We start from the raw sequence: 24,500 nt of genomic DNA, 5'->3' as shown, positions 1-24,500 counted from the left end.
CTTCAGTCATAATTCACCTACATAATGTGTTTCACTGGGATGATTAGTAAATAAATTAAATTAAGTTTTAAATCATTTTCTGATTAATAGAACATATTTTTACTTAAATCAGTCTGACATGAATAAGAACTTTTTCAATCTTTATGTAAGGTTAATTTCCACTCAGCCGTATTCATGGTTGAGTTGTTGATGGTAGTGGAAGCCACAAAGACTTAGATAGGATGCTGAGGTTTGACTAAAAGGAGCCATTTAAGCAAATCATCTGGCATGGCATGGAAAAATGTACAACATGACAAAGTCCTCATTGTAATTTTATTAAATTTGCTAAAATGAACTTGAGTTTAGATAAAAAGCTACCGGAAGGCTGAACATTTCACTTGACAGTAGACACTTTTGAATAATTCATGCTCCCTGATTGGTGGGGAAGGAAAATTTCATATTAGCTTTGAGAAATTATAATTGAACCAAAATATATTTCTTTTTACATATCTTATGTTTTTACGTAGCATATTATGTTATGTCGTTTACGTAACATAATATGCTACGTAAAAAAAAAAAAAAACATATTTGTAAACAAACACATTTACACATTTGTTTGTAAAAATGTTGACCAACATATTTTTTGTTTGTAAAAACCAAAAAGATATTTGTTTTTACTTACTTTACATTAAGTAAAAGTATATTTTACTGCTGGAGCAGAAGCTCAAACGCTCACTTGATCTTGACTTCCAGTATGAATACAGGCCGTGAAAGCGGGGCCTCACGATCCTTCTGACTTTTGGGGTTTTAAGCAGGAGGTGTCAGAAAGGTTTCCGCAGGGATAACTGGCTTGTGGCGGCCAAGCATTCATACCGACGTCGCTTTTTGATCCTTCGACGTCAACTCTTCCTATCATCATGAAGCAGAATTCACCAAGCGTTGGATTGTTCACCCACTGATAGGGAACGTGAGCTGGGTTTAGACCGTCGTGAGACAGGTTAGTTTTACCCTACTGATGATGTGTTGTTGCAATGGTAAAAATAGCAAAAGTTAAATATAAAAGTATATTTTACTTTTATTGTGAAAGTAAAATATACTTTTATATATTGAGATTCAATTTTAGGTAGAGGTTATGAACACTTTGAATGTTGATAGCAAGATATTTTTGGTTTAACTGTAATCGTTTGCAAATATCCTTTCATATGATATCTAATATAAAACATCTTCTTTCTGAGAAAATTCAATCCAAAACCCCAATTCACGTCCACCAGTATCCAAAACTAAATGTCAGTAAGGATATCCGAATTTGAACTGTCTGAGTCCACAGGTTATCTAATGTCACTTCCTTCCTTAAAACCGTCTCATTGGTCGAAAAGAGGCGAGTGTGTTCTGTTGTGGCACAGGAAGTTGGTGTGGCTTTCTTACAATTTGTGAACAAAATTCAAAGAAGGAATAAGGATATGTGACAGGGAAGTGGTGAGACCAAGGGTAATGTTACTGTAGTAGTGGTTTAGGGTTGAGTATAAGAATGCTGAATATCTTCTTGAGATAAAGGGCTAAAAACAAGTCCAGCTCAGAATTGGTGTTCAGGTTTTCGAAACTTTGGTCCCTAAAGCATCTTATAAAATACTCCTGCAGCTTTTAAGCTACAACCAACAAATTCTGACTTTGGGATCAATACAAGATGGAACATGTTTTGTTAAAAGTTGATGTAGATAATCAATTTCTTTGCCATTTGGACCTTAGTCCATGAGTGTGAATACTCTAAAACATATTTTAAAGTTTCCTGGTAACCAGTGTAAAGAGCAGGTGTAATGTTACTTTGGGTTTTGTGAAAAGTCTTAGTGATGAATACTGAATAACCAGGAGGTGTGAAATTTATGATTTATCTTGAGTCACACTGGTGAAAAGAGTTTTACAGTAATTTAGGCACGAGGACACCAATGCACGATTAAAAGACAAATACAACTGGATGTAATCCAAGTAGTAGTAGTGGTGGAAGGAAACTGCCAAATAAAAAAATAATCACCACAGTATGCCAGCCAATGAACAAAGGTAATGTTGGACCCAGAAGTAAACCATGCATGTTAATGAGGCAGAGTCAGGCAAGAACTTGCATGTCCAGATGGAGAATTTCCAGTCAGACAAACGGTGAAAAAACAAATCTAATGCAAAACAAACAAACAAAAAAAAACAGACTGTAAAATAGAATTTGTGAGAATCAAACGACTCACTGAGTTCAAGTGCACAGATAAAGACAAGTTAATCAGTGAGATAAAACAAGGCTGCAACGGCAACATAAATGTCCTAAACTTTAATACATTTTTCAATAATGTATGATCGTTATTTTTTATAATGTTACAATTACAAAAACTATGCATCTACACTCGTATTTATTTAGGATGTCTTAAGGTGTGTCAATCTTCTTAAATGCTTTGATTAAAAACAGCAGATGTATTTTTGTCCTGCATTCAATTACTTTTTAGCCAAAACTGGGCGCTTTTGAATCTGGAAATATTATTGTCAGTGTTATATGTACAGACAGACTTGGACTCATTTTGTTTCATCATCTTTCTTGTAAAACAACTGACATCGGTCAAGTTTTAATTGCTTCTTAATTTTTCACAAAACTGGTCCATTTTTCTCATCCTCTTTTCTTTGGTTCTTTTGATCCCAAAAGCTACTGTTAGCTCTGTCACATTGGTGTTGGTAATGTTATGGTTTCATTGTGCTCTTCAGCAATTCAAGCCTGTAAGAGAAGACAAAAACAACCACGGTTACATGCTCCTTTACATACAGTGAAAATTGTCTTTGTTTTTTTTTAAAAAAAAAGATGTTTTCTTTCTATCCAGAGTGGAGGTTAATGTTTTTTTTTCTGATAGCTAAAATCAAACGTCAACAGAATGCATTGTCAACAGATATTTGATCAAATTCTTACCTTCAGCTACTTTCAGTTTCAAGTTGGCTTAATCTGATTCGAAACTGCTCCTGAAGGAAAATGCCATTTTAAAGGAGGGCCCACCTTATCATTTTGTTTGTCTCAGTTCTGTTATACTCTTCAGCATTTATAAAGAATTTAGTTAAACGAACAGGAAACTGTCTTAGATTATATGCTGGTTATAATCTACTGCTCTAAGCAGGTATAAATAAACTAAAGCTTAGATTCCAGTTGTTGTTTTTTTACTGTAAATATCACTTCCTCTTGGTAACTGAGATCATAATGGCTGATATACTGCCATACCAACCAGTTTCAACGGTATTATTGTTTTTTTATCATTTCCAATAGGATGCACTGCCGAAGTTGAGCCGGTTGCTTACTTGAAGATTCTATATTTTGAAAGTATGAATAAGGAAAATACCCAAACTGTTATAGAACAGATAGCCTAATTAACTTCCTCATTCTACTAAGAATAGTTACAATAAGCCACATTAAACCGATCCCTGTCCTCATACGTTTTCGAAAAAGCTCACGCTTCACATCGCCAGAGAGGTTATGTCTTATATATTTTTCCTAAAGGCAATGCAGGAAAAAAAAAGACATACGAGACATGAACCGCAGGCGCAAACTAGCTTCGCCACGCCATAGCTCCAGCAGCAGCAGCAGCAGTTTGGTCTACACTTTCAAGATGGACGCTTTAAGCTCAATAGGTTTCTGTTTCTTTTTCGTCGCGTAGAGCCCATATGTTGGTTGCCCACGCCAGGAACCTCGCGGGGAGACACATGTAGTAGCGTAGCTAAGCGACTGTGTCATTTGGAAAGCGGAAGAAGTGAATTTAATGTGGACATTTCTGCTCCTTCGTGTTTGGACCGAGGGGGTATTTTGTAACTTCCTGGTTGTCGCGTGAACATGCCAGTTGGAAGTGAAGCGACAGCGCGAGGGACTCTGAGAGCGTCGGACATTTCGGGATTAATGGGATTTTATCGGTCGTTTGTGATGTTCAGAAACGGGGACAACTGGTTAAAACGACAAGCAAAGGGAGAAGGACAGATTTCATAAGCAATGGAAAGTCGAAATGGAGGAGCCTCAAGTGAAGGTGACGAGCTTCAGTGTTTTTTAGGACTTTTCTTTTAATGGGTATTAATTGGAAATATCCATTTTGTAATATTGTAACCACTTTGAAGCATATTAAAAGAAATAGACACCTAAATGCTAGGTGTTGGTTCTCAGGTCAGAATGTCCCAGGATTGTGAAATACCTTTTTTTTTTTTTCTTCCCCTGCTCACTGACTGCAGTTTTCTGTAATTTTCCAGCTCTTTGTATATGTTCCGCTCATGGCCATATTTTCTGTTTACACACCAGGTTTTTTAATACCTGTGTCGGAATCGTCGGACGCCTTTCAGAGCAATATATTGGCTCCACTTCAAAGTGCTTACTTGTACGAAGAGTCGCAGCAGTTTTTCAGATACAAGTCTGCTGTGTTAGTCAAGAATCCTGATCTGGAGAACAAGGTCAGCTCAGTCTTTTCCTCCTCACCACACAGCCTCTGTTCAACACTAATCACAACCTAAAAGAAGTTCATTTTTACAATATGAATATTGTATATTAGCTAATTTAAATAACCTTTCCACTGTTTTTCTGAAAAATATAATGACATTAAAGTGCGACTTTAATATTGTCTATGTCGAAGTAGAACGTTCTTTCGACTGTGTCAGCTTTCAAATTGATTTCTGATTGTCTTCTTCACTTTAGTACAACGCATTTCGAGCAGGTAAAACAAACGCAGGGTACTCAGAAGATGATCTCAAGGAAACATACGGCTTTTTGTTGTTTGACGACGGTAGCAAGGTACATTTCGCCGTGACCTCCACAGCTCAGAGAATATATGTTTAATTAAACGTTGCTGAGGGTCTTTTTTTTTAAAAACTGTTTTAATATTTTTAAAGGCTAATGCACTTGGACAAACTGGTGTAATCTCTGGAAACAGCACATGTACAACTTTGGGAGATCCAGCAAAAGGTAAACCTCTCATTTTCTTATGTACGACATGCACACACCCTGAAGTCTGATGCAACCAGGCGAATAAGACTAGAACTGCAGTATAAGACTAGAACTGCAGTATAAGACTAGAACTGCAGTATTTAAGATATAAGTATATGTATATATATTTCAGAGGAACTTACCGTTAAAAATGATTTTTTAAAAGGAAGTCTTCATCCGTCTTCCCAGTCGAAAGACACTGTTGTTTGTCCCGCAGTGCAGTAGTCCCTTTGAAAGTGAAAGCAAGATTCAGAGCTTCATCAATGTATATAACTGAAAGTGGGAAAAAAAATCCTAAATTGAAAGTGAAACTCTAAATCACAGCATATGTACACACCACTCTGAACTGTATTTACTTCAGAAGTAGCATCACTGTAGCAGTCTTGATCACTTTTCTCAGATTTTTCTGCATAAATATATAGTTGAAGTGTTATCTGTTTTGATGATTTGTTTCTTAGAAATCCTTTTTAGTGAACTGAGGAATAAAAGGCCAATGGAATAAAAGCTTTATTGTTTCAGATGTAACTCTATATAGTTGTGCTGTGAACTTCACTTTGCTGGTTATTAAAAGGATTTTTGATCCAGTTCTTGTGTGATATAGACTGCGAAGGTAGTTGCAGCAGATTGTCCATTTCTCTCTCATTCAAACCAGCTTTTATTTTCAGGACTATGTTTCTATAAACTGCTGACAAAGCATAATGAAAAAGAACCCACCTGACAGGTCTTTGACTGCTCATGTTTCCCACTAAAACCAGATTTGCGACTTTCTCTTTTTTTGCAGCCTACAAAACTTTCAGTGACTTTTACCCATTTACTATTTATATTTTTCATATACCAAATAATATTTTTCAGTATACAGAGAAATGACCCTTTTTATTGCATTTGTTATAGCAAAAAAAACCCATAAAAACAACAGCAACAAATGATAGCTTTGTTGATTTGGGGCAAAGTTATTTCCCTTCTGTATTTCTATTGTTTTTCTGCATGTTTCAGCAGCAGAGGCATGAAGATAAATGTCGGGATTATGGCCACTTGTGAACTCAATGAGATCATTCACATTTCTTCTCCTGCATAAGGCGTGTCTCTCACGATGACACGGCCTTTCTGCAGGGTGTGGTTGTTCTTCTCGGGGTGTGTCAGGTTTCTGGGAACCTGTTTCACATCGAACGTTAAAGCATTCCTATGAGGCCTTCAAATAGTAAATGTTGCTGTTTTTACTTTATTCTAAAAACATGTATTTAAGTGAATGTTTTTTTTTTTCTGTTAAAGGTGTTTACATATCGATGTACTCTGATTGTTTGGATATAAACCGTTGGTATCATGGGAAATCTGGATACATTGCCATCATCAGGCTGACAAAGGTACTGAAAAACAAAACGATGGAACATCCGTTTGGAAGAATTACCGCTGATTATTAATTGTTGTTTTGTTGTCTTCGTAAAGGGTAAAGTTAAAAAGGTCGCAGAGAACTACACACAGAATTTCACAGAGCCCACTGTGGGCTGTGACTGTCATGTGTCGGACCAGTTGCCTTCTGTGTCTTCCAAAACCAGCTCCTTTCTTGCTTTTGAGAGAACTCAGGTAAAGATTTCAGTCTTTAGAAGTGCTCCTGTTGTCACAGCCGTGTCAAATACGTTACTGTAGTTTGCTCCAAACACCAGGCACCTAGAATTGATTTTGTCTCTTTCAGTTTTACATTTATGAGCTGCTACATGATGGAAGCAGTGAAACATCTCAGTCTCCCAGCGCTGCATGTCCATTTGCCATTGTGTCATTTTCATATATGGATACAAAAGCATCACCCGTTACACTAGGGAAAAGGTATTATTGAATACAGCGTGTTTGTTTTAGTTACATATATTTAATATTAGTTTTAAAATCATTTTAATTATGTCCCAATTTCTCTTTTTAGTGAGGTGCAAAAACAGGGTGAGTACAATTTGAACAGTAGCAAAAACTTTTTTTAAACATACTCATTTCCTGTAATTGCCTTTAGTGGTTTGTGTACATTTGCAAGTACTTCTAACACCATAAAGGAAGAAATATTGACTGAGAAACAAATTAATTTATTTACAAATACTCTATCTCCTTTAAACTCCACAAGTTTCTTTTATTTCTACATATATGTGGCTTCCGAATGTAGAACCACTCAACAGAGTACGGTACATTCAGTTCAGTCTCAAATCACAATACCAAAACACACAGTCACTAAATGAAAAGGCTTCTCTGGGTAGTGCAGTAGTTGGCACATCTTATTTCACCACCCAGTGGGCCTGAAAGCGAAGCTCTGAAGCTGTAAATCACAGCACACCAAACCACAGTTGCTCAAAGGTTTGTCTTTAAAAATCTTCTCAACCATTAAAACCTGTTGCAGGAAATAATAGTCATAACATTCTTTTAAAAAGTGATTTTTCTTTTCTTTTTTACTCCTTGCACATACTGAAATTGCTATAAATAAACGTACCAACTCTTCACAGATATTGTTGTAACTTGTGATCATAGATTATTTGTATTTTTTTTCAGTTCATCACTACTTACCATGGAGGGGTCAGCTTCAGATACAGAACCAGATTTACCATATTGACCTCAGATCCACTGCTGTGGCCTTTATTCCTGTACAACTGTAAGTTAAATCTGCATTTTAACATCTCATCTGTAGTTTCTTCTTTAATTTGTAAAATATATCCTAATATTTGTTTCTCCCTTTCTGTTAAAGACCGTCGGTGATCAAGGTTAACCAAGCCATTCACATGTCAGTTCTGAGAAGCCTGTTGCCAAGAACTGTTTTTGAAACGAGCTATACAGAGGAAGGTAAAAAAAAGTTCAAGCATTTTTTTTTACACATTCAATCCAGGACTTTTGGATGAGTTAATTCAGCCACACATGTCGATGTTTCTGTTTTCTGGTCTCTTTCAGTCTTTTTGGACGGCTCGTACTGCGACTTGTGTGAGTTTGTATCCTCTGAAGCAAACGAAGCCAGCTCATTTGCTCTGCTGCTCTCAGAGATCAAGGAGAAAGATTTTGTGAGTCTGTAGAGCCTAGTTACTGTTTTACATAAAATGACTAACAAAATCTGTTATTAATTTAAAGTGATGTAGATCAAATCCAAATTCCAGCACTAAGTTTGTGCACCAAAGCTGCAAAATTATTATTGGATTGTTTTACTTTTTAATATCTGTGTAAAGAATCATCATAATAACATGCAATGGGAATTCATGCAATGTTTCATTTTGCATGCAGCACCAGATTGCTTTTGAGGTTAAGTTTATTTTTATCTCTAACGTAAAAAAAAACATTGCTTGCATTTGCACAGGCTCTCATCATTCCTCTGATTGATGGAGGATTTCTTATCTTAATGCACTCATCGCACTTCCTCAGATATGATGGTAAGCTATGAAAATGAGACTGTATACAGGTTGTCAGTTGCACCTCCAATTCTGTCTATGAGACAGACGCATCATTTTGCACATTTTTGCTCTTCCAGATGCGGAGTCTGCTTCGGCAGAGGTCATGAAAGGCCTCTTTGTGTTTCCTGACTCACGGTTTGTAAGGAGAGGTGATTAATGCGTTTTTTTTTTTACATTTTGACATTTATGGTATACCTGTTACTTGTGTGACTTAATATGCAACTTTAGTTTTATCTGGATTTCCATTGCAAATGCAAAGTAGATTGAACCACCTAAGGTTTTCAAAGCGTTTGTCTTACAAATAAAAAAATCTAAAATGCCTGGCATGCATTATTCAGTTCATTATCCTACGCTTATTCCTACGCTAAATTAAATCCAGTGCTACTAATTGCTCCAATAAATTGGTGAATAGTCAACATGTGAGTTATTTAAACTCAGGCCAGGAATAAAGTTGTGGAGAGGTTCAAATCAAAGTTTTGTTACTTTGACTTGAAGAAACAAACTTTGAGTTATTGCTTCAAATCAAAGTTTGAAGTAACAAATCAAACTTTGATGTGTTACTTCAACAAAGCATTGGGATGTTAAAGCATATTAATGCTTTATGATCTCATTGAGCACTGTTGAATCCATCATCTGAAAATGCAAGCCTACTAAGAAATTACTATCAACCTATAGTTACTCATAATGCAAGAAAATTGTGAGTTAGAAAGCTGCTAAGAGGGTCATGGTTACTCTATAGAACAGGTGTGTCAAACTCAAATACACAGTGGGCCAAAATTTTAAATTGAACAAAGCCGCGGGCCAAGGTTGAACAAATGAATCTTTTAATATGGACCCAAACAAGTTTTGATTTAACAATAAATATTGAACAAGCAAGGCTTATATAACTTAAAAGTGCAGGCGTGCAAAATTGAGTTGCTAAAAATAATAATAAAACATATAAATGGCATATTAAATAAAATTTAAATAAAAATTGAATGCCTCCTTTCTGAGGCAAATGTCAAAATTAGCTTTGTACACAGGCTAATAAATTTGAAAATAAAATAACATAACAACTATGAATAAATCATTAAATAAACTATGAATAAACCATTCAGGCCTTGGAGTAACAAGAAAAGGTGCATAGAAAACTTATTGCTCATTTTGCGACACACTGATCTACTCTGATGCAGCCAAGTCAGATATCTGGCATCTTTTCTTGGATGCCAGTTCATCAGTGTCGGGGCTCAGAGTTTGAGCTGAGGAAACCTTCATTATCGAACAAAGGTGTTCGTCAGTCAGACGTCTCCTGTGAGACGTTTTCGTCATCTTCACTGAGAAGAAAAGTTGCTCACATACATATGTAAACAGATATTCTGTCTCCCACCTGTCCAGAAAAGTTCTATTTTCTGTCTTTGTTTTCGCCATTTTTTGGTAGGGTAACACAGTGACGGCTGTAGTTTGAGGTCGCAGTGTGGTTTGGGGGAGAGATGCGGGGATGCGGGGCGCGCCGGGGCTTTCAACCGAAGGAGTGCGCAAGAAGACGGATCACCACCTTCCTAATACATCCATGTCCGCTATCATAAGTGCTACTGACACAGAGGAGGAGGCGTGTCTGCCTCTGTCCTGATTGACGCACCAAAAAACAGCAGAGCATTATGGGATTTGTAGTATAAGCAGTGAATGCGGCGTCACAGTGTCGCCACCGTATAATACCGGCGGGCCGGCTCTAATATTAATTTCAAATTGCCTCGCGGGCCAAATATAATTACACTGTGGGCCAAATTTGACCCGCGGGCCAGAGTTTGACACCTATGCTATAGAAGCTGTATGAGTATTCAGGTGGGAGGTGAAACTGTTGATAGGACCACTTAACAATTCTGGCCTCTATGGTAGATTGGCAAAAAGAAATTCAATGTTCCAGATAAACCATAACAATTAAAATTTACAGTTTGCCACAAGCTACGGGGACATAAAGAACAGCGTGCTCATCCAGTGAGCCAAAATTAGACAATTGTAACATAATGTGAAGTGCTGTGTAGCTGGAAACTAATACTGTATATTATCCTCAACACACTACCCCTCCATTGAGCGTTGTGGTGGCAGCTGTGGGTATCAGGCTTTTCCTTAGCAGGGAAATGTAGAGCTAAATACAGGGGTATCCAATAAAGAAACATGTCAAGAGGATGCAGAGAATTTTAGGCCAGACTTCAGGTCCAAAATCATTTAGTTATTGTATGGCCTAGCTTGAACTTTTCAATAAAGAGGAATAGGCAAAGACTTTTGTCTCAGGCTCTCCAAACTACTCGGCTAATTACAATTGTTTTTCTGTCATAAAACTTTACAAAACTAAACACAAAAATGTGTTGTTTTTTTTATTTGTCACAGACACAAAATTTCGAGAGAAAAACTGTCCCCTGTCATCTGAAATTCTACATATTCTACCAGTGCTAAGTTACGCCGAGGGCGAAGCTGAGAAAACGTCCATGGATCCAGAGGATGAACTTTGTGAAGTTTTGACTGAACACATGCAAAGTTATGCCACTTTAATAAATCCAGGATTTTCTTCAAGTCCTTCAAGACCTTCAAGGGAGCTAGGGATGTTTCCAGATCAATATGATGTGGCTGAAGCGCACAGACATCTCTATTTGTCTCCTGAGTGGAATAACAGAACTTGGGAAACCTTTAAGTCATACATGAGCAAACCAGACTCCTTCCAACTTCCAATAGCTAAGGTTTCAGAGATATTGGCATCAGGACAAGAGGAGCGAAGACAGGAGCTTGATGATGATGTCTACATCTGTCTGTCATCGCCAGAGGAAGCGCAAAGTAGCCCAGTTTGCATGGAAGCAGAAGACCAGTCACCGGATGAGCAATCGCTTTGTAATATTGGGGTTTCTATGGATATTGATTTTCCAAGTCCTGAATTTCAAATTGCTGCAATACCCATGTCTCAGAATATTGTGCGAGACAATGTGCAGAGTGACATTGTTACCAAAGATGATCCAACATGCGCTCACCTCACTGATCAATCTAACAAAGCTGATGATCCAGGAGCTCAAGACCCACTAACTCCTCCAACATCAGAGGATCTTCCTGCAGAGTTCATTGTCAGCATAACCTCAGCAAAGCGAAAAGTTCCAGATGAAGTATCTACGTCCAAGCATACTGACTTTAATTTTTCTGGTCTTTCAACCATGGCTAAGTTACGAACAGCAGAAGTAAACTCTGTCATTGATCTGTCTGACAAAGCAAAAAGGTGTTTGGATTTCCCTAAGGTCACCAATCACCAAAAGAGTACAAAGAGAAAGAAACGACGAAGAATATATTCTGTGGTGAAAAAGAAGGTTTCTAGCTCTTCTGTCAAGACTCATAGTTTAAAGACTGCTGTCTCCTCAGTTAAGGTTGAACATTTAAACCGCGAGACACAGGAGCACAGTGAGGAATTACATTTTCCTCAGATGAGAAGTTCATTAAAACCGAAGTGGAAAAAACTTAACAGACGGAAGTGCAGATTTGGTACACTGTCATCAAAAAGTTACAAACTTAGATCTGCTGTTGATTCAGACAAAACTGAAGAGATGAAACCAGATGTAGGACTGGTGAGTTTCCAAGGGGATAGTTTCTTAGAGGTCTTGCCTCTAAGAAAGAAAATGGAGCGCTGGGACCTGAAGCCCGTCTTGAGTGAATGTGGGAGGATTTTGCTTCCTTTTGGCTCTGTAGATTTTTCTGATCAGGTTAAGTCTATGCTGTGTACAAAAAAAGATGAGTGCCCTGAAAAGGTCTCGCACGATGTTCCTGTAACTCTTCCTGACCCAGTCACAATGGATAAGCAACTTGGCTCAGCTTCAGAGACAGCAGTTGCTGAAGCCACATCCACAAGCACTGTTGATGATGAAAACCGTCAGCTTGATCATGAAGACATTTTGACACCGCCCGTTGATTATAGTGGGCGAGTACCATTGACTCCTAACTTTTGTTCTGTTTCTCCAACAAATGACACAAATAATTTAGCAAAAACTACTGAAACCAAACAGCTTGAAATCTTTTCTCCAGTCGAGCTTTCACCAAAAGGGAAACTCCTTCTTAGCAAACTAAAGTCGGTTCTTTCAAGACGAAAAAGAAAATTAGACCTCCCCACCAAGCCACAAAAGAGGGAAGATGTTGACCAAGAAAGTGACTTTTGTTTTAAGAGAAGCAAAGTGAACTCTGACACTGAGACACCCAGGGGTAATAATGCAACTCCTCAAAGTGTCAATGTTTCAAAAATGGCATCGGTTGACCCCCTTTTTGCATATTGCTTAGGCTTGACTCCTAAACAGAATCTAGAAAATGTTCAAAAAACCAAGAAGGTGGATGCTCTGCTGAGGAACGATTCAACACAGAAAGAGGAACATACCCCCTTGGACAAACAGCCACAAATAAGTCTAAGGCCTCTATCAATTTTCCCAAGGAGAAGTAGAATTAAGACTCTGAAAAGGCATCAGGGCATCTCTGCTGAAAACGTTAAAAAGAAATGTAAGTCATGTCTTTCAATTATTTAGATCTAGATACTCTTGGGCTGTGATGCAAATGTCTGACATTGATACCAGCTTGCTCTTTCATTGGCTCTGTCAACTCTGTAACTATCCTAAGCATGCTGTTGCTACTCTTTACTGTCTTTGTGCACTTTAAAATGTAGTTTTTCTTTGCTAATGCAGCATTTTTGCTTGTTGTGTCAAAGCATGCTACGATTAAATAAAGCTTACACCTGCCTTGTTAAGCAATGACAATATCTGTTGGTGACAAATTTCTTATTGTAAAACAAAGGTGTATTTCATGTGCTTTCAATGTGCTACTTTTTACCTTCATGCATTTTCTCTTTTTCTCTTCTGTTTTGTCTTCACAGGGTGGTTGCATTTTCAAACTCCAGCTTGTTTTACAACTGAAAAAAAATACAATGACTGTACTAGTGATAAAACTGTCAGGAAGACTGTTAAAGAAAAAATGAAAAGTACTTGCACATCTACAGATGCATTGAACTTACTTGCTGACTTGGCACTCAGTAATGACAAAGTCCCTCCACAACCAAATCAGACACTTGAAAGAACGCCTAAGGACAGTGTGAAGAAATGTGACCTTTCAAAAAGTCTTTCCAGTGCTGATCAAGAGTCAGTTCTCCACACTCTACTTAGAAATCCTGCTGCTAGAGCCCTTCAGTCTCTCGAATCCCCTTCAAAATGCTCCCTTGTGGCAGAAAATAATTTGGTTTCTTTGATATCTAAAGATCATGCATACTCACTGCCCCCATCTTCTCTACTGTTGGATTTGTCAGGTGCAACCTTCCAGGTACCACCTTTAAGTGGTTCGACCAGACTGCTGAACCATCACCAGTCAATGTATGGCGATGGAGCTAAAACACTACACCCTTCTGTCAGTACGGGAGACATAGGTGAACACACCAAGACTCCAGAAAACCTGCAGAAGCACCGGCGAAAGTTAAAACACTCTCGCACCTTTGTAATGAAGGAGAAATCCATTCAAGTCACAAGAAAATGGGAAGAAAACTACAACTTCAATCTAGACAGCAGGTTTACTAGTGATGCAAAGGACAAAGTCATCATCCGAGCTTTGCACGGGTATGTTTGGTTTCATACTTGGGTAATTACTGAAGGGTAATTTCATGTTTTGCTAAACATTTCCTGGTGATGTATAATATTTGTTACATTTTCAATAGGCCTTGGGATTTCTCCATGCAAGACACTGCTGAAGAAGTGCGACTCATCTTCCACATGTGGATAGGTTTGTTTTACAGCCGGTCAACATCCAGGTTCTTTCAAGTGGATCCAACTTTGATGCAGCAATGTTCAGAGGAGAGTGGATCTGTGGATGTGGCCAGTGGAACGTTATCAGACCGAACGAGGCGTGAGCCTGAGATCTGTTCAGCTGTGGATCTTTCAGGTCTAACAGAGACTCCAGACCTAGACGCTTCAAAACTGCTGGACCTCAGCAAAAAAGACAATGCTGTCTTGGAACCAGAATCTGGAATTTTGGATTTGTCAGTGAAAAACTTTGATGTTAAATGGGTTTCAGTGGAGCAACAGCTCAACAAAAAAGTGACTCTTGTGTCCAACAAGCCCTTAAAAGCATTGAGTGCCCTAAATCCAGCACCAGGCCTACAGGAGAAAGAAGCATTTCAGGTTTGGCTTTCGTCTTCTTCTTCTTATTATTATTTTAAAAAATTATTGAGATTACCTTTTTGATGTAGACCTAATAGATAGCCAACTCTGAGTCTGTTTGCCTGGGGTTGCAAACACTTGCACAGTCTCCTAAAGAAAAAAACTACTTATTGCTGTAGTTAAAGATGACTATCATTGGTTTACATAAATTTGAAAACATTCTTATTATCAGAGCAGCAAACCTGGGTCTGAATAGTCCAAAACACACATCACTGCTGGTAAAAAAAAAAAAAACACATTTAGAAGACTACACTAATTATTTACTGACTTGCACAAAGCTTTTACTTGAATCCCATTGAAACTTGAGCTAAAGATGGAAAGTCCGTGCCAAACGGCCATTGAATCTGAACAAACTTGAAAGACCTGCCTAAAAAGAATGTGAAGGGGTGTAATGCTTCAGGAGATGTCGGAGGCTCATTAAACTAGAACCGACAACTGCAAGTTGTTGTTCTGCAATAAGCGTAAACGAATGATTAAAAGCATCTGGGGACTACTTAACAAAAATACACACTCATTCTTTGGGTAGTTGGCATTCACATGTTAGGACGGTGTTTGGTGACATACCAGTAAAAATGAAATAAATGGCCAATATAGCCATTTGTGAAGGCACAATCTTCAAATCTTGCCTAAGAGACTGTCTGTTTTGGGGTGACCCAATCAGTAAAACAGGATTGAAGTTGATTGACCAATGTCATTTCTCTGAACAACCATGTCAGGAGAGATAATAACAGACACGAGTTAACAAGAAAGTGTAAAGGGTGTGCAATGTTGTTAGTGTCAGTGACTGTTTTATAACTATCAATCAGGATGACAGCCATTTTAAGTGATGACCTATTTATTTGATCCACTTAGACATGCTAACGGGAACAACACACTCCTTGACTCCTGTTGAAACAATAATGTTTGAACCACTTATGAGAAACTCATGATAGTCCTAGGATTAATTAACAGGGCATTTTCACATTAACTCATACATTTTCTTTATTAACAAACTGTACAATACACAGTACAACAATTATCTAAAATAATTTCTGTGTTTACACATTTCAACACAATTTATATCTAGTTGTAATTGTGTTTTTATGAACTGTGTTGTTGGTAATCTGTTAAATATATTGTAAAACATTGGCATTTTTAAATCAGAGGCAGTACTAATTTTTAAATATAATTTTTTTCTTTCTTTCCCACATTCTTTTACAGTTCAACAAAGAGATGGTGCTTTTCAGAGATATTTCCAGTGAGGTCAAAGATGATAAAAACATCAAGAGTAAAACAGCTGAAACTGAAGACAAACTATTACATTTTGATCACAATGAAGCTCCTTCTTCTAAGAGTGACTGGATATTTTGTCAATCAGAGGTGATGAGGAATTTACCCCTTGAGCCTCAATCTGATGGAGCTGCACTGGGAACTGAACCTGTGCTTCACGAAAGCAGTGAAGACATCAGCTTCAAGAAAGTTGGCATTGAAAATGAAGAGGATACAGTAAGGACCATACCCCAGCAAGATGCATTATGCTCACCCACATCTGTTATGGACAAGGAGGTAAACAGTGGAGAAGAATGCAATGTGATTCATACAGGCGTGGGACTACAGGAGAAGGAAATCTGCCAGGATGGCAGTAGAGGTCCTTCTCCGGATATGACGAACACATATTCAACAGGAGTCAAGGAGTCTGTGAACAAAGAATCTGATATTGTTTGTAATGGAAATTATGTACATGAAAAGCTGCCAGGTGAGGAAAGTCCAGCCTCACTAGACAGGACTGACAATCGAGAAGGAAATATGGACTGTTGTACAACAGCTGCGGTGAAAGATTTTAAAAATGAGGATGTTTGTGTGAAAAAAGATGGTGATCAAAACGAAAGCTGGATTTCTAATGCTGACATTGATGGAGACTTGAGAAATGAGTCATTACCCAAACTGTGTGGAGGTCGTGCACAGCAGGGTTACATTTCAGAGGATAGTCAAGTAGATGAACAGCTGTCATTGTCAGCCAGCATGGAAGATTCTTCGCTGGGTGTAAATCCCAGTGTGTCTAAACATGAAAGTCCCTCCTTTGAAACTGTTAGCACTCCATCAGAAATTGCACCTGAACTTAAAGACACTGCATCACAGGAAAACTTTGATATAAACAATACAGACTGTCAGAAGGTGGTGTTGCCCATCTCATGTGAGAGTAGCTATGACTCTCCCACAGCTCCATGTTTTCCTCAGGAAAAGGACAGTGTTGAATCCCCAAACAAAATGGAAACATCAGACCAAAGTTTGGAATCCAATTCTGAATGTGAAGAGAAAAATCTTGAGCAAACTCTACTAGAAGTACAGGAGTCCCCATCCAAATGTGAAGGCAATAATGTGTGTGAGGTGGATGAACAGCTTACTGACAAGACTGATTCAAAAACTGATGAAACAAGTAGTTTCATCAAACTTTTGCAACCTGGGAGCAAAAGTGATGAAACAAGTAGTTTCATCAAACTTTTGCAATCTGGGAGCAAAAGTTTAAATTTGGTTTTAAATCCAACACACCCACCCAAAGATGTGGGTGAGGTACATGTTGTACCTCCTGAAGACAGGGTAGAAAACGTTGTTCAAGATCAGGAGCCAATACCCTTAATTAGTGACGCTACTAAACCTATAGCTGCGCTACCTGACCAAATGTCAGTCGCATCAAATATTAGCACTGAGGGAGAACTATCCCCTTGCAAATCATCACTTCTTGATGAAACTTACACACCAGAAATGTTTAGGGAACAATTTGATAGCAGGTCCCCAACTCCTACTATAGACGAAAAACCTTGTGATTTAAACTTCTGTTCAAGCCCCAGCAGAAGCACCGTTGATCTCATTGATTTTGAAGACGACCAAAATGTGACTGAAAACTCAACACCTACAGATGATCTTCCTTTGGATAAAAAACTCCAAACTTCTACAGTTAACACTAATCCAAATCCCCCTGTTGGCCTTTGTCCTGATATCAAAATAAGAACGCTACGGGTTTTGCGAAGTTTAAACGAATTCACTGAGATTCCCAACCACCAGGAGACACTAGCAGACCCAGATTTTCCTCCCCACAAATCTTTTGTCTCAGGGGAAGTTTTACAAGAGGAGGAAAAAACTAATTTAAGTAATGAAGGCCGTCCATATTCTCAGCGTCCAGTCATGGCAGTAAAGCCATCTAAAAGCGAGGAAAGTCAGGCGCATTGGCAGTCAAAAGACATAGATCCTAAACCTACCTCCCAGTGTAAAGAAGCTAGTGGCAATTCTGTCAAATACTTATCACCAAATTCCATGATTTGGAAGGAGACAAAGCAGTTTTTTAAAGAAAAGTCTGATGAAATTGATAGTAATCACAGCGTCTGTGAGCCTTCTTCCAAAACCCGTTGGTTGGCAAACACAATCTCCAGTGAATCTGACACAGAGGAGGAGACAGACACAGATTCCCTATCAAATTCTCCTCATCAGAACTACAGAAGAACCATGTCAAAGCTCAACCAAGGTTCATCATCACCTACATCATCTGTGCGATGCTCTAAATCTGAGGAAAGTTTCCCTGAATTGGGGGATCAAGACCCCAAGTTTATGGAATATACTGCAAATGGGACAGCTGAGAATATAATCATACATATTACTCAGAGAGACAGCTCAGACAAGTTACTAACTTGTCACAAATATGATGCTATAAGTGACGATGGTCGCATTGCAGGTCCTCAAAGTTCACTCAAGTGCACAGTCTTTAATTCTGGTCAGAAGAGGCCCTACTCTTTTCTGGAGCAGCTCTCTCAAAGGTGCCTTCAGAATGACATCACTCGGGCGTCAATGGAGCAAGAGTGCCTCATCTTTTCAGAACAGATGAAAAATCTTTTGAAAAGGAGTAAAAAGGAGCCCCTCTCTCAACCGGATACTCATAACAGTTCAGCGGCTTGTACCAGTCCTCTGACTATCAGCTTTTCCAGACTTGAGGAGCAAGAGGATTCAATGGAGTTTTTGGACACCCCTCTTGTTAGACAAAAGATACAGGTGGATATGTCTAACAGTAAGGTCCAGACGGCTTTCACAGAGGAACGAAAGGTGATCCATGCTCTGTCTCAGGAAAACAGCAACCCAATGGAGCAACCTGGGATTTCTGCAATGACTGCAGAATGTGCTAGACTCTACAATGCAAGGATGCATGATGTTTGCTCTGCCAAAAAGGTCCCACCCAGATCTAAAAGCAGAAAAGGTCATCAGAGCGACCCGAGAACTGACAAAAGTAACCATTTTGACTTCTGTGATCAAATGAAGAAAGAGCTAGATGAGACCTTCCGGAGTAATCTGAATGCCGTTGTGAAGAAATCCTGTAAAACAAAGTACAGATTCTTCATATTGGTGACATCTGATGACATCTTCTTCAAAGAAACAAAGGTAAAATGAATTTCAAGCAGCTTGGTTTTAATACTTTGTGTTGTGGGAATGTCTTGGAATAAAGGTATTGCCTTATATAAATGGTGTATATTCTCAATCAGCCAGCTGCCAAGTATCTTCTTGAGACTTAATAGGCAGGGTGGTGGTCCCTCTTTCGATAGGGGGTAACCAGAGGATGTTTTCTATTCATAGTAGAATAATACATCTCTGTTTCACTGGTTAAGTAATCACTATGGTGCTGGAGATAAGACTCCAGGTGACAGTCAAGCCTCATATTGAAAAGCAGTGATTTGGCTTTCTATCGGATCAAGGAACCACTGGACCAGCTCTTTCCACTTGCAAAGATATATGAGAGTGCAGGATGTTTGTTTAATCAATCATAAAGTTGTTGATTTGAAGAATGCTTTCTACATATGAATAGTAGAGGGTACTTCAGCATGATGGTGTGCCAAGACATTTTTTTTTTTTACAGAAGTAATCCTGTTTACTTAAGGGACTGTTGTGAGTAACCCGTTCACTAAATTATCTTCCACCAAAATGAATAATAATGGGGGGTTTATTTATTCATTCATTTATGGTTTTTGAAACCAAATTAGAAAAAAGACAAAATAAAATAAGACCAGTTAAAGCAAAGCCACATTTTGTTGGTGCACAATTTCTGGCAGAACCCCAGAAATGACGGCCTGAACTTCTGGCACATTTTGTTTTCACTCAGCATTATAGAAACTACCGAAGGCTGACCATCAAACGGCAGCAGATTCATTTTTGATATGAAATAGCCATGGAGCTGTTTTGTCACCTTTCGTACACACCTTGTATATTAGGCGCACATGCTCAATTTTGCCCTATAGTAATGTTGGTGCGTAATTTCAGTCACATCATCAACTAACAGTCTTTCTTTTGAACATGGAAATGTTCAAAAGAAACGATGAACAATACTATGAACATTGTATTCTTCTACAATGAAGAATACAATGAACTGTAACATGAGTAGGCTATGAAGGTGCTCTATTTCCACCGAGAGGAGTAGATGGCATTTCTGTGTTTATCAGCCGTAAAGGGAATGATTAGAGAAAAAAAAAACATTCTCTGTCTGTTCACTTCTTCCTGTCATATCAGCTACTTTCCTATCTTAATTTCATAACAAGCTAGGAAATTTAACACTAGAATGGCCACAAGGTGTCAATTTGACCGCCACATTTAAACCTTAATCCATTCACCTTATACAAATATGCAAAGGGTGGGAAAATATATTTTATATGTACAGTATTGGTTGATCTTGGTTATCGGATATAGATATTTTCATGTCTATTCAGGCCTAAAAATGCACACGTTTCCTTTTAATGTTTATGCCAAACCAATAAAAGATTCACTGATGGCAACGGTTTATTTATAAGTTGTCTTTTTTTTATTTGTTTCTTACCGTTTTAAAGGCTCAGCTGGAAACGGAGGGCCACACTGCTGTGCAGCCATCTGAATTCTTCCTTGGCGAGGACGGTTCTTCATCGCTACTCATTATCCTCAGAAACGAAGATATTGCAGAGCACATTTGTAAGGTAAAGGAATAAGTGGGCGAAACAAATCAACATCTGCTATAGGACATAGGGTCAGGAGTTAATGGCTGCTCTCAACTTTTCAGATTCCACATTTGCTCAAGCTCAAGATGAGTGCAGGTGTGCTGTTTGCTGGAATCGATGAACCAGATGATGTCATCAATCTCACCCACCAAGAGCTGTTCATCCGGGCTGGCTTTGTAATGTTTGACAGAGCCGTGCTGGAGCCCCTCAGCGTTGGTATGTTTACCTAACTGAATCCTTTTCAGTGGTTCTTAAAGAACCTCCTTCTCCTAGTTTACCTAACTGTATCAACTTTGTGTGAATTTGCAGGCAACATGAAAAAAATCTCCAAAATCTTGCAAGAGCTCAGCAAGATGGGGAAGTGGAAATGGATGCTGCACTACAGAGACAGCCGTCGCCTGAAAGAAAACGCAAGGTTGGTTTCATTTCTTTAAAAAAATGTCACTTTTTTTTCTCTTGGCACGTCACACTTGTTATACAAGTATTGATTTTTGCTTATTTTATTTATTTTGACAGGAAAGTTTTCCTCAAGTGCAGACATATATCGAAAAAATGTAATATCTTGAAAATGTTCAGTGTCTTTTCATAAAGTGAAAACCGTATGTCATTTAGATTCATTACAGAGAGTGAAATATTTAATCTATTATATCTTGTAAGTTGATGACTACGGCTAATAGATTATCTGTCTCCATAATTTTAGAATATTGTGAAAAAATTACATTTTGGAAACTCATGGTGTCACATCATGAACAGTTAGTTAACTCAAAACACCTGCTAAGGTTTTCTGAGCCTTTAAATGGTTTCTCAGTCCAGGTCAGCAGGACACAGAGTCCTGGGGATGACTGCTGACTTGACAAATGTTCAGCAGTCATCGACATTCTCCAAAAGTAGGGCAAGCCACAAAAGGTCAGTGCTCAAGTAGCTGGTTGTTCACCATTTTCCTTTTGCACCACAAGGAAACTTAAAACTTAGGCCACTTTTTTGGTGGTTTACGTTGTTTTGTCAGTTTGTCCTCATCTGACCTCAAACCTTGTGATTTTGTAAAGGCAAAATATTGCTGAGCACGTTATTTTTGACAAGAGGCTCACAGCAGCTCTGCAGTTTTGTTTGTTTTTAAAATGGGAATACTGAAAGGATAAAGGAACAGGGTTTTGTTTTAGTAGCTTTGGACAACAATTCTCTAAATGTTTCATTTATATTTCAGAGCACTACCTCATGAGGAGTTTAAACATGATTGCTCTGCTTCATGGGTAGTGCTCGATGTTTTCCAATAAAATAAGGTTCCTCGTGTTGAGCTTAGTCCTGAACCAGAGACAACCTGGGCCAAGGAGAAAAAAAGAGTTTCATCTTTTCAGATAAAAATATGGTTTACTTTTAATTTGGGAATTCAAGGTCCCAGAGTCTGAAGGAAGAGTGGAGAGAATCCATGTTGCTTCAGGTCCAGTCTGACGTTTCCACAGTCAGTGATGGTTTGTGGCGCCTTGTCATCTGCTGGTGATTGGCAAACTAAACTGGCCTGCACTTCACAGAGAATCTTAAGGCGTATTGATAAGACATCAGACAACACAAAGGTTTTCCCTTCTCTAAATAAAACAATTCACATGTAAAGGTTTAATCAATTTAGGCTAAAACTGCAACCTTATCCAATTTTGCATGAATGATGTGTCCTCAGGCATGTACCAATTGTGTTTTATTGTGAATATTTGTGAATGTGATTTTAAAACTTCAATATGACTCAATTCAACTTTGTTTTTTGTAACGGTTACTTATTTAAATGTCGGACGGATTGTCTTGATGATAGTCTTATGTTAAAGGTTTTCCCTTTCTGAACATTTAATCCAGGTTGAGTGAAGAAGCAAACGAGAAGAAGCTGTTGATGTACTGGTGCCAAGATGCTGATATACTGGATGTCTTGCCTTACCACGAGTGTGACCAGATGACTAGAGATCAACCGGATTATCTGGCATGTCTGCTCCGACTGCAAGTCCAACATGTATCGTCTCGTTTTCTTGTTTTTGTAACTGGTGAGAAACTATGTTTGACGCTTTTTGTTGGTTTTAGAGGTCTTGTAATTTAAATGAAGCCTGAGTTTGACATCAACCTAAACTAAACTTTCCCTGTTTTAGATTAGATTGGATTACCAAAGTTATAAGACCCACACATCCTTACTAAGTGATGGTAGCTCAAAAATCTGGACTTTGTTGTCCTTAAGCCACTTTGAAACCAGTTTTGCAGTACGCTTTGTCATAGTTTATTTGGAAAACCCATTTTTGCCGAAGTTGTAACGCCCATAACATCATGTCGTCACTCCTCCACATTACAGTTGGGAAGGTGTTTGCAGACATCCGAGCTTTCCTCCAAATAAAGATGATTGTTAAAATCAACTCAACAGTTTTAGTTCTGTCAAACGACATGAGCCGTCTCCAAAAATTAAACCTCTGAATATAAATAATTTTGGTCTTGCAAACTGACCTGAAACAGTCTGATTTAAGGTCTTGAACTTGTTACTGAACCAGGCACTTCAGTGTACCAAGAAAGCAGGAGGTATTAAGAAAGGTTGCGTTAAAAATGGCATCTTAAAGCAACTATTCACAGTCAGTTTTACGTAAAATCCAGTAAATTATTGATTTCTTTTTTTCTTGAGGCCATGTTCTCTTACTACTCTCTGCAAAAGCTCTAATATGGTTTCCTTCTTTTTCCAGATGCAACGACAGACCGTGCCTTTGAGAGGAACGGGATTTTGACAATGACGTTGAACACTTTTCTGACAAAGTCTTCAACAGAAATATTCAGAGTTTGACTGAAAAGGGTTGAACTGATGATCAGGTTCACTCTCTGAAACATGAAACAATCAAATGCTCTTTGTATGTGTGAATTAAAAAGCCACCAGTCATGGATATTTAAAATGCCTACTACATGAGTAGCTAATCTTTCACTAACTTAACTGTTGAGTTTCTTTTTTTTGTAAGTGACAATTATCAGTTTATCTTTCAACAGGCTGTTCCGGTCATGTTTCTGTATAGCCTCGGTAATGATTCAGTTATTGGATAGATTGGCAGACGCTGGCAGCTGTGCTGTTTGAACGCAGTTTGTATTGTAATTTAATTCAACATTGTACATTGTAATGTAAATCCACTTACAAATGATTTTTATGTTGTTCATATTTGTTCCGACATACTGACTGTATAGATTTTCAACAAAGCAAGAAAGCTACGTTTTGTCCTTTTTTTTTTTATTAGCAATACATATTTAAAGATTACACTTGTACAGTATTTCCTGACTTTATTTAGAACAAGAACTAATGTCTAAAGTTTGTATGTTGGTTTTTTAAGTGTTTAAACCAGTTTAAAATCCTGTTTTTGTATCTAGGAGAATAACTTCTATTTTCTTAATGTTCGATAACTATTTTTCTTCTAAATATAAATCTGTCTGAAACTTGAAGAGACCAGATTTTGTCAAGCCGACTCATTTGAAATTCAGTTTTAGTTATGTGCAGGATCTGGGCTTTACACCCAGTTGTTGCACCTGCGGAAAACTTGAAAGGCACCACACCAAAAGATAATGTGGGGTTTCTGCACAGTCTGGAAATGTGTTTTTCAGCTCCGGATAAGTTTATAAAAATGTAAAGACTATTTTGAGAAAGAGCTTTCATTTCCAACTCGTGTCACTTTGCTTGATTAAAAATTATTTCTGAAACAAATTGCTCTATTTGGTGCTTTATGCAACACTTGTGCAGCGCCTTGAGGAAGCATTGAAATACCCCAGGTTATTATGACAGTGTTCTTTTTGTGATAGACCATCACTAAGTAGAGCATAATAGTGAAGAAGGAAAATGATAGATGGTTAAATGTTCTTTTACAAATATAAATCTCAAAAATTGTGCTGTTTGTATCCATCACATTATACTCTGAAACTTGGATAGTCCACCTTGAGGGCAATTTCATTTTAACTCCAGCTG

General features: G+C 38.1%; 1 protein-coding gene and 1 long non-coding RNA gene across 5 annotated transcripts; one reads left to right on the top strand and one right to left on the bottom strand.

Annotated features, from left to right (window-relative positions):
• Positions 1-729: 729 nt before the first annotated feature.
• Positions 730-5,182, bottom strand: LOC111610964. The gene is made up of 3 exons (XR_002753836.1): positions 5,101-5,182; positions 2,918-2,967; positions 730-2,728 (listed from the first exon to the last, which is right to left on the bottom strand). It is a non-coding gene; the product is annotated as an uncharacterized LOC111610964 (long non-coding RNA).
• On the top strand, positions 2,923-24,242 carry LOC102230443 (protein TASOR-like). Of its 4 annotated transcripts, none has more exons than XM_023346214.1 (22): positions 2,923-4,013; positions 4,280-4,428; positions 4,670-4,765; positions 4,864-4,936; positions 6,227-6,318; positions 6,401-6,538; positions 6,648-6,778; positions 6,870-6,886; positions 7,481-7,580; positions 7,674-7,768; positions 7,874-7,980; positions 8,271-8,343; positions 8,442-8,513; positions 10,732-12,861; positions 13,658-13,961; positions 14,060-14,522; positions 15,762-18,965; positions 20,399-20,521; positions 20,605-20,758; positions 20,852-20,957; positions 22,385-22,566; positions 23,245-24,242. In XM_023346214.1, exons 1-22 carry the CDS (start codon positions 3,980-3,982, stop codon positions 23,340-23,342), a joined length of 7,941 nt encoding a protein of 2,646 aa, XP_023201982.1. In that variant the 5' UTR covers positions 2,923-3,979; the 3' UTR covers positions 23,343-24,242. The 4 variants fall into 4 exon arrangements, with proteins under 4 accessions (XP_023201982.1, XP_023201992.1, XP_023201972.1 ...); XM_023346204.1 differs by having other exon boundaries at positions 2,928-4,013; positions 13,232-13,961; XM_023346216.1 differs by lacking the exons at positions 2,923-4,013; positions 4,280-4,428; positions 4,670-4,765; ... (1 more) ...; positions 6,227-6,318; positions 6,648-6,778 and having other exon boundaries at positions 6,456-6,538; positions 13,232-13,961.
• Positions 24,243-24,500: the final 258 nt, after the last annotated feature.

The sequence above is a fragment of the Xiphophorus maculatus genome, chromosome 2 (assembly GCF_002775205.1).
Source record: "Xiphophorus maculatus strain JP 163 A chromosome 2, X_maculatus-5.0-male, whole genome shotgun sequence".
NCBI classification, from domain to species: Eukaryota; Metazoa; Chordata; class Actinopteri; order Cyprinodontiformes; family Poeciliidae; genus Xiphophorus; species Xiphophorus maculatus.
Note: the sequence above shows the minus strand (reverse complement) of the source record. Positions and strands in the feature narration are given on the sequence as shown.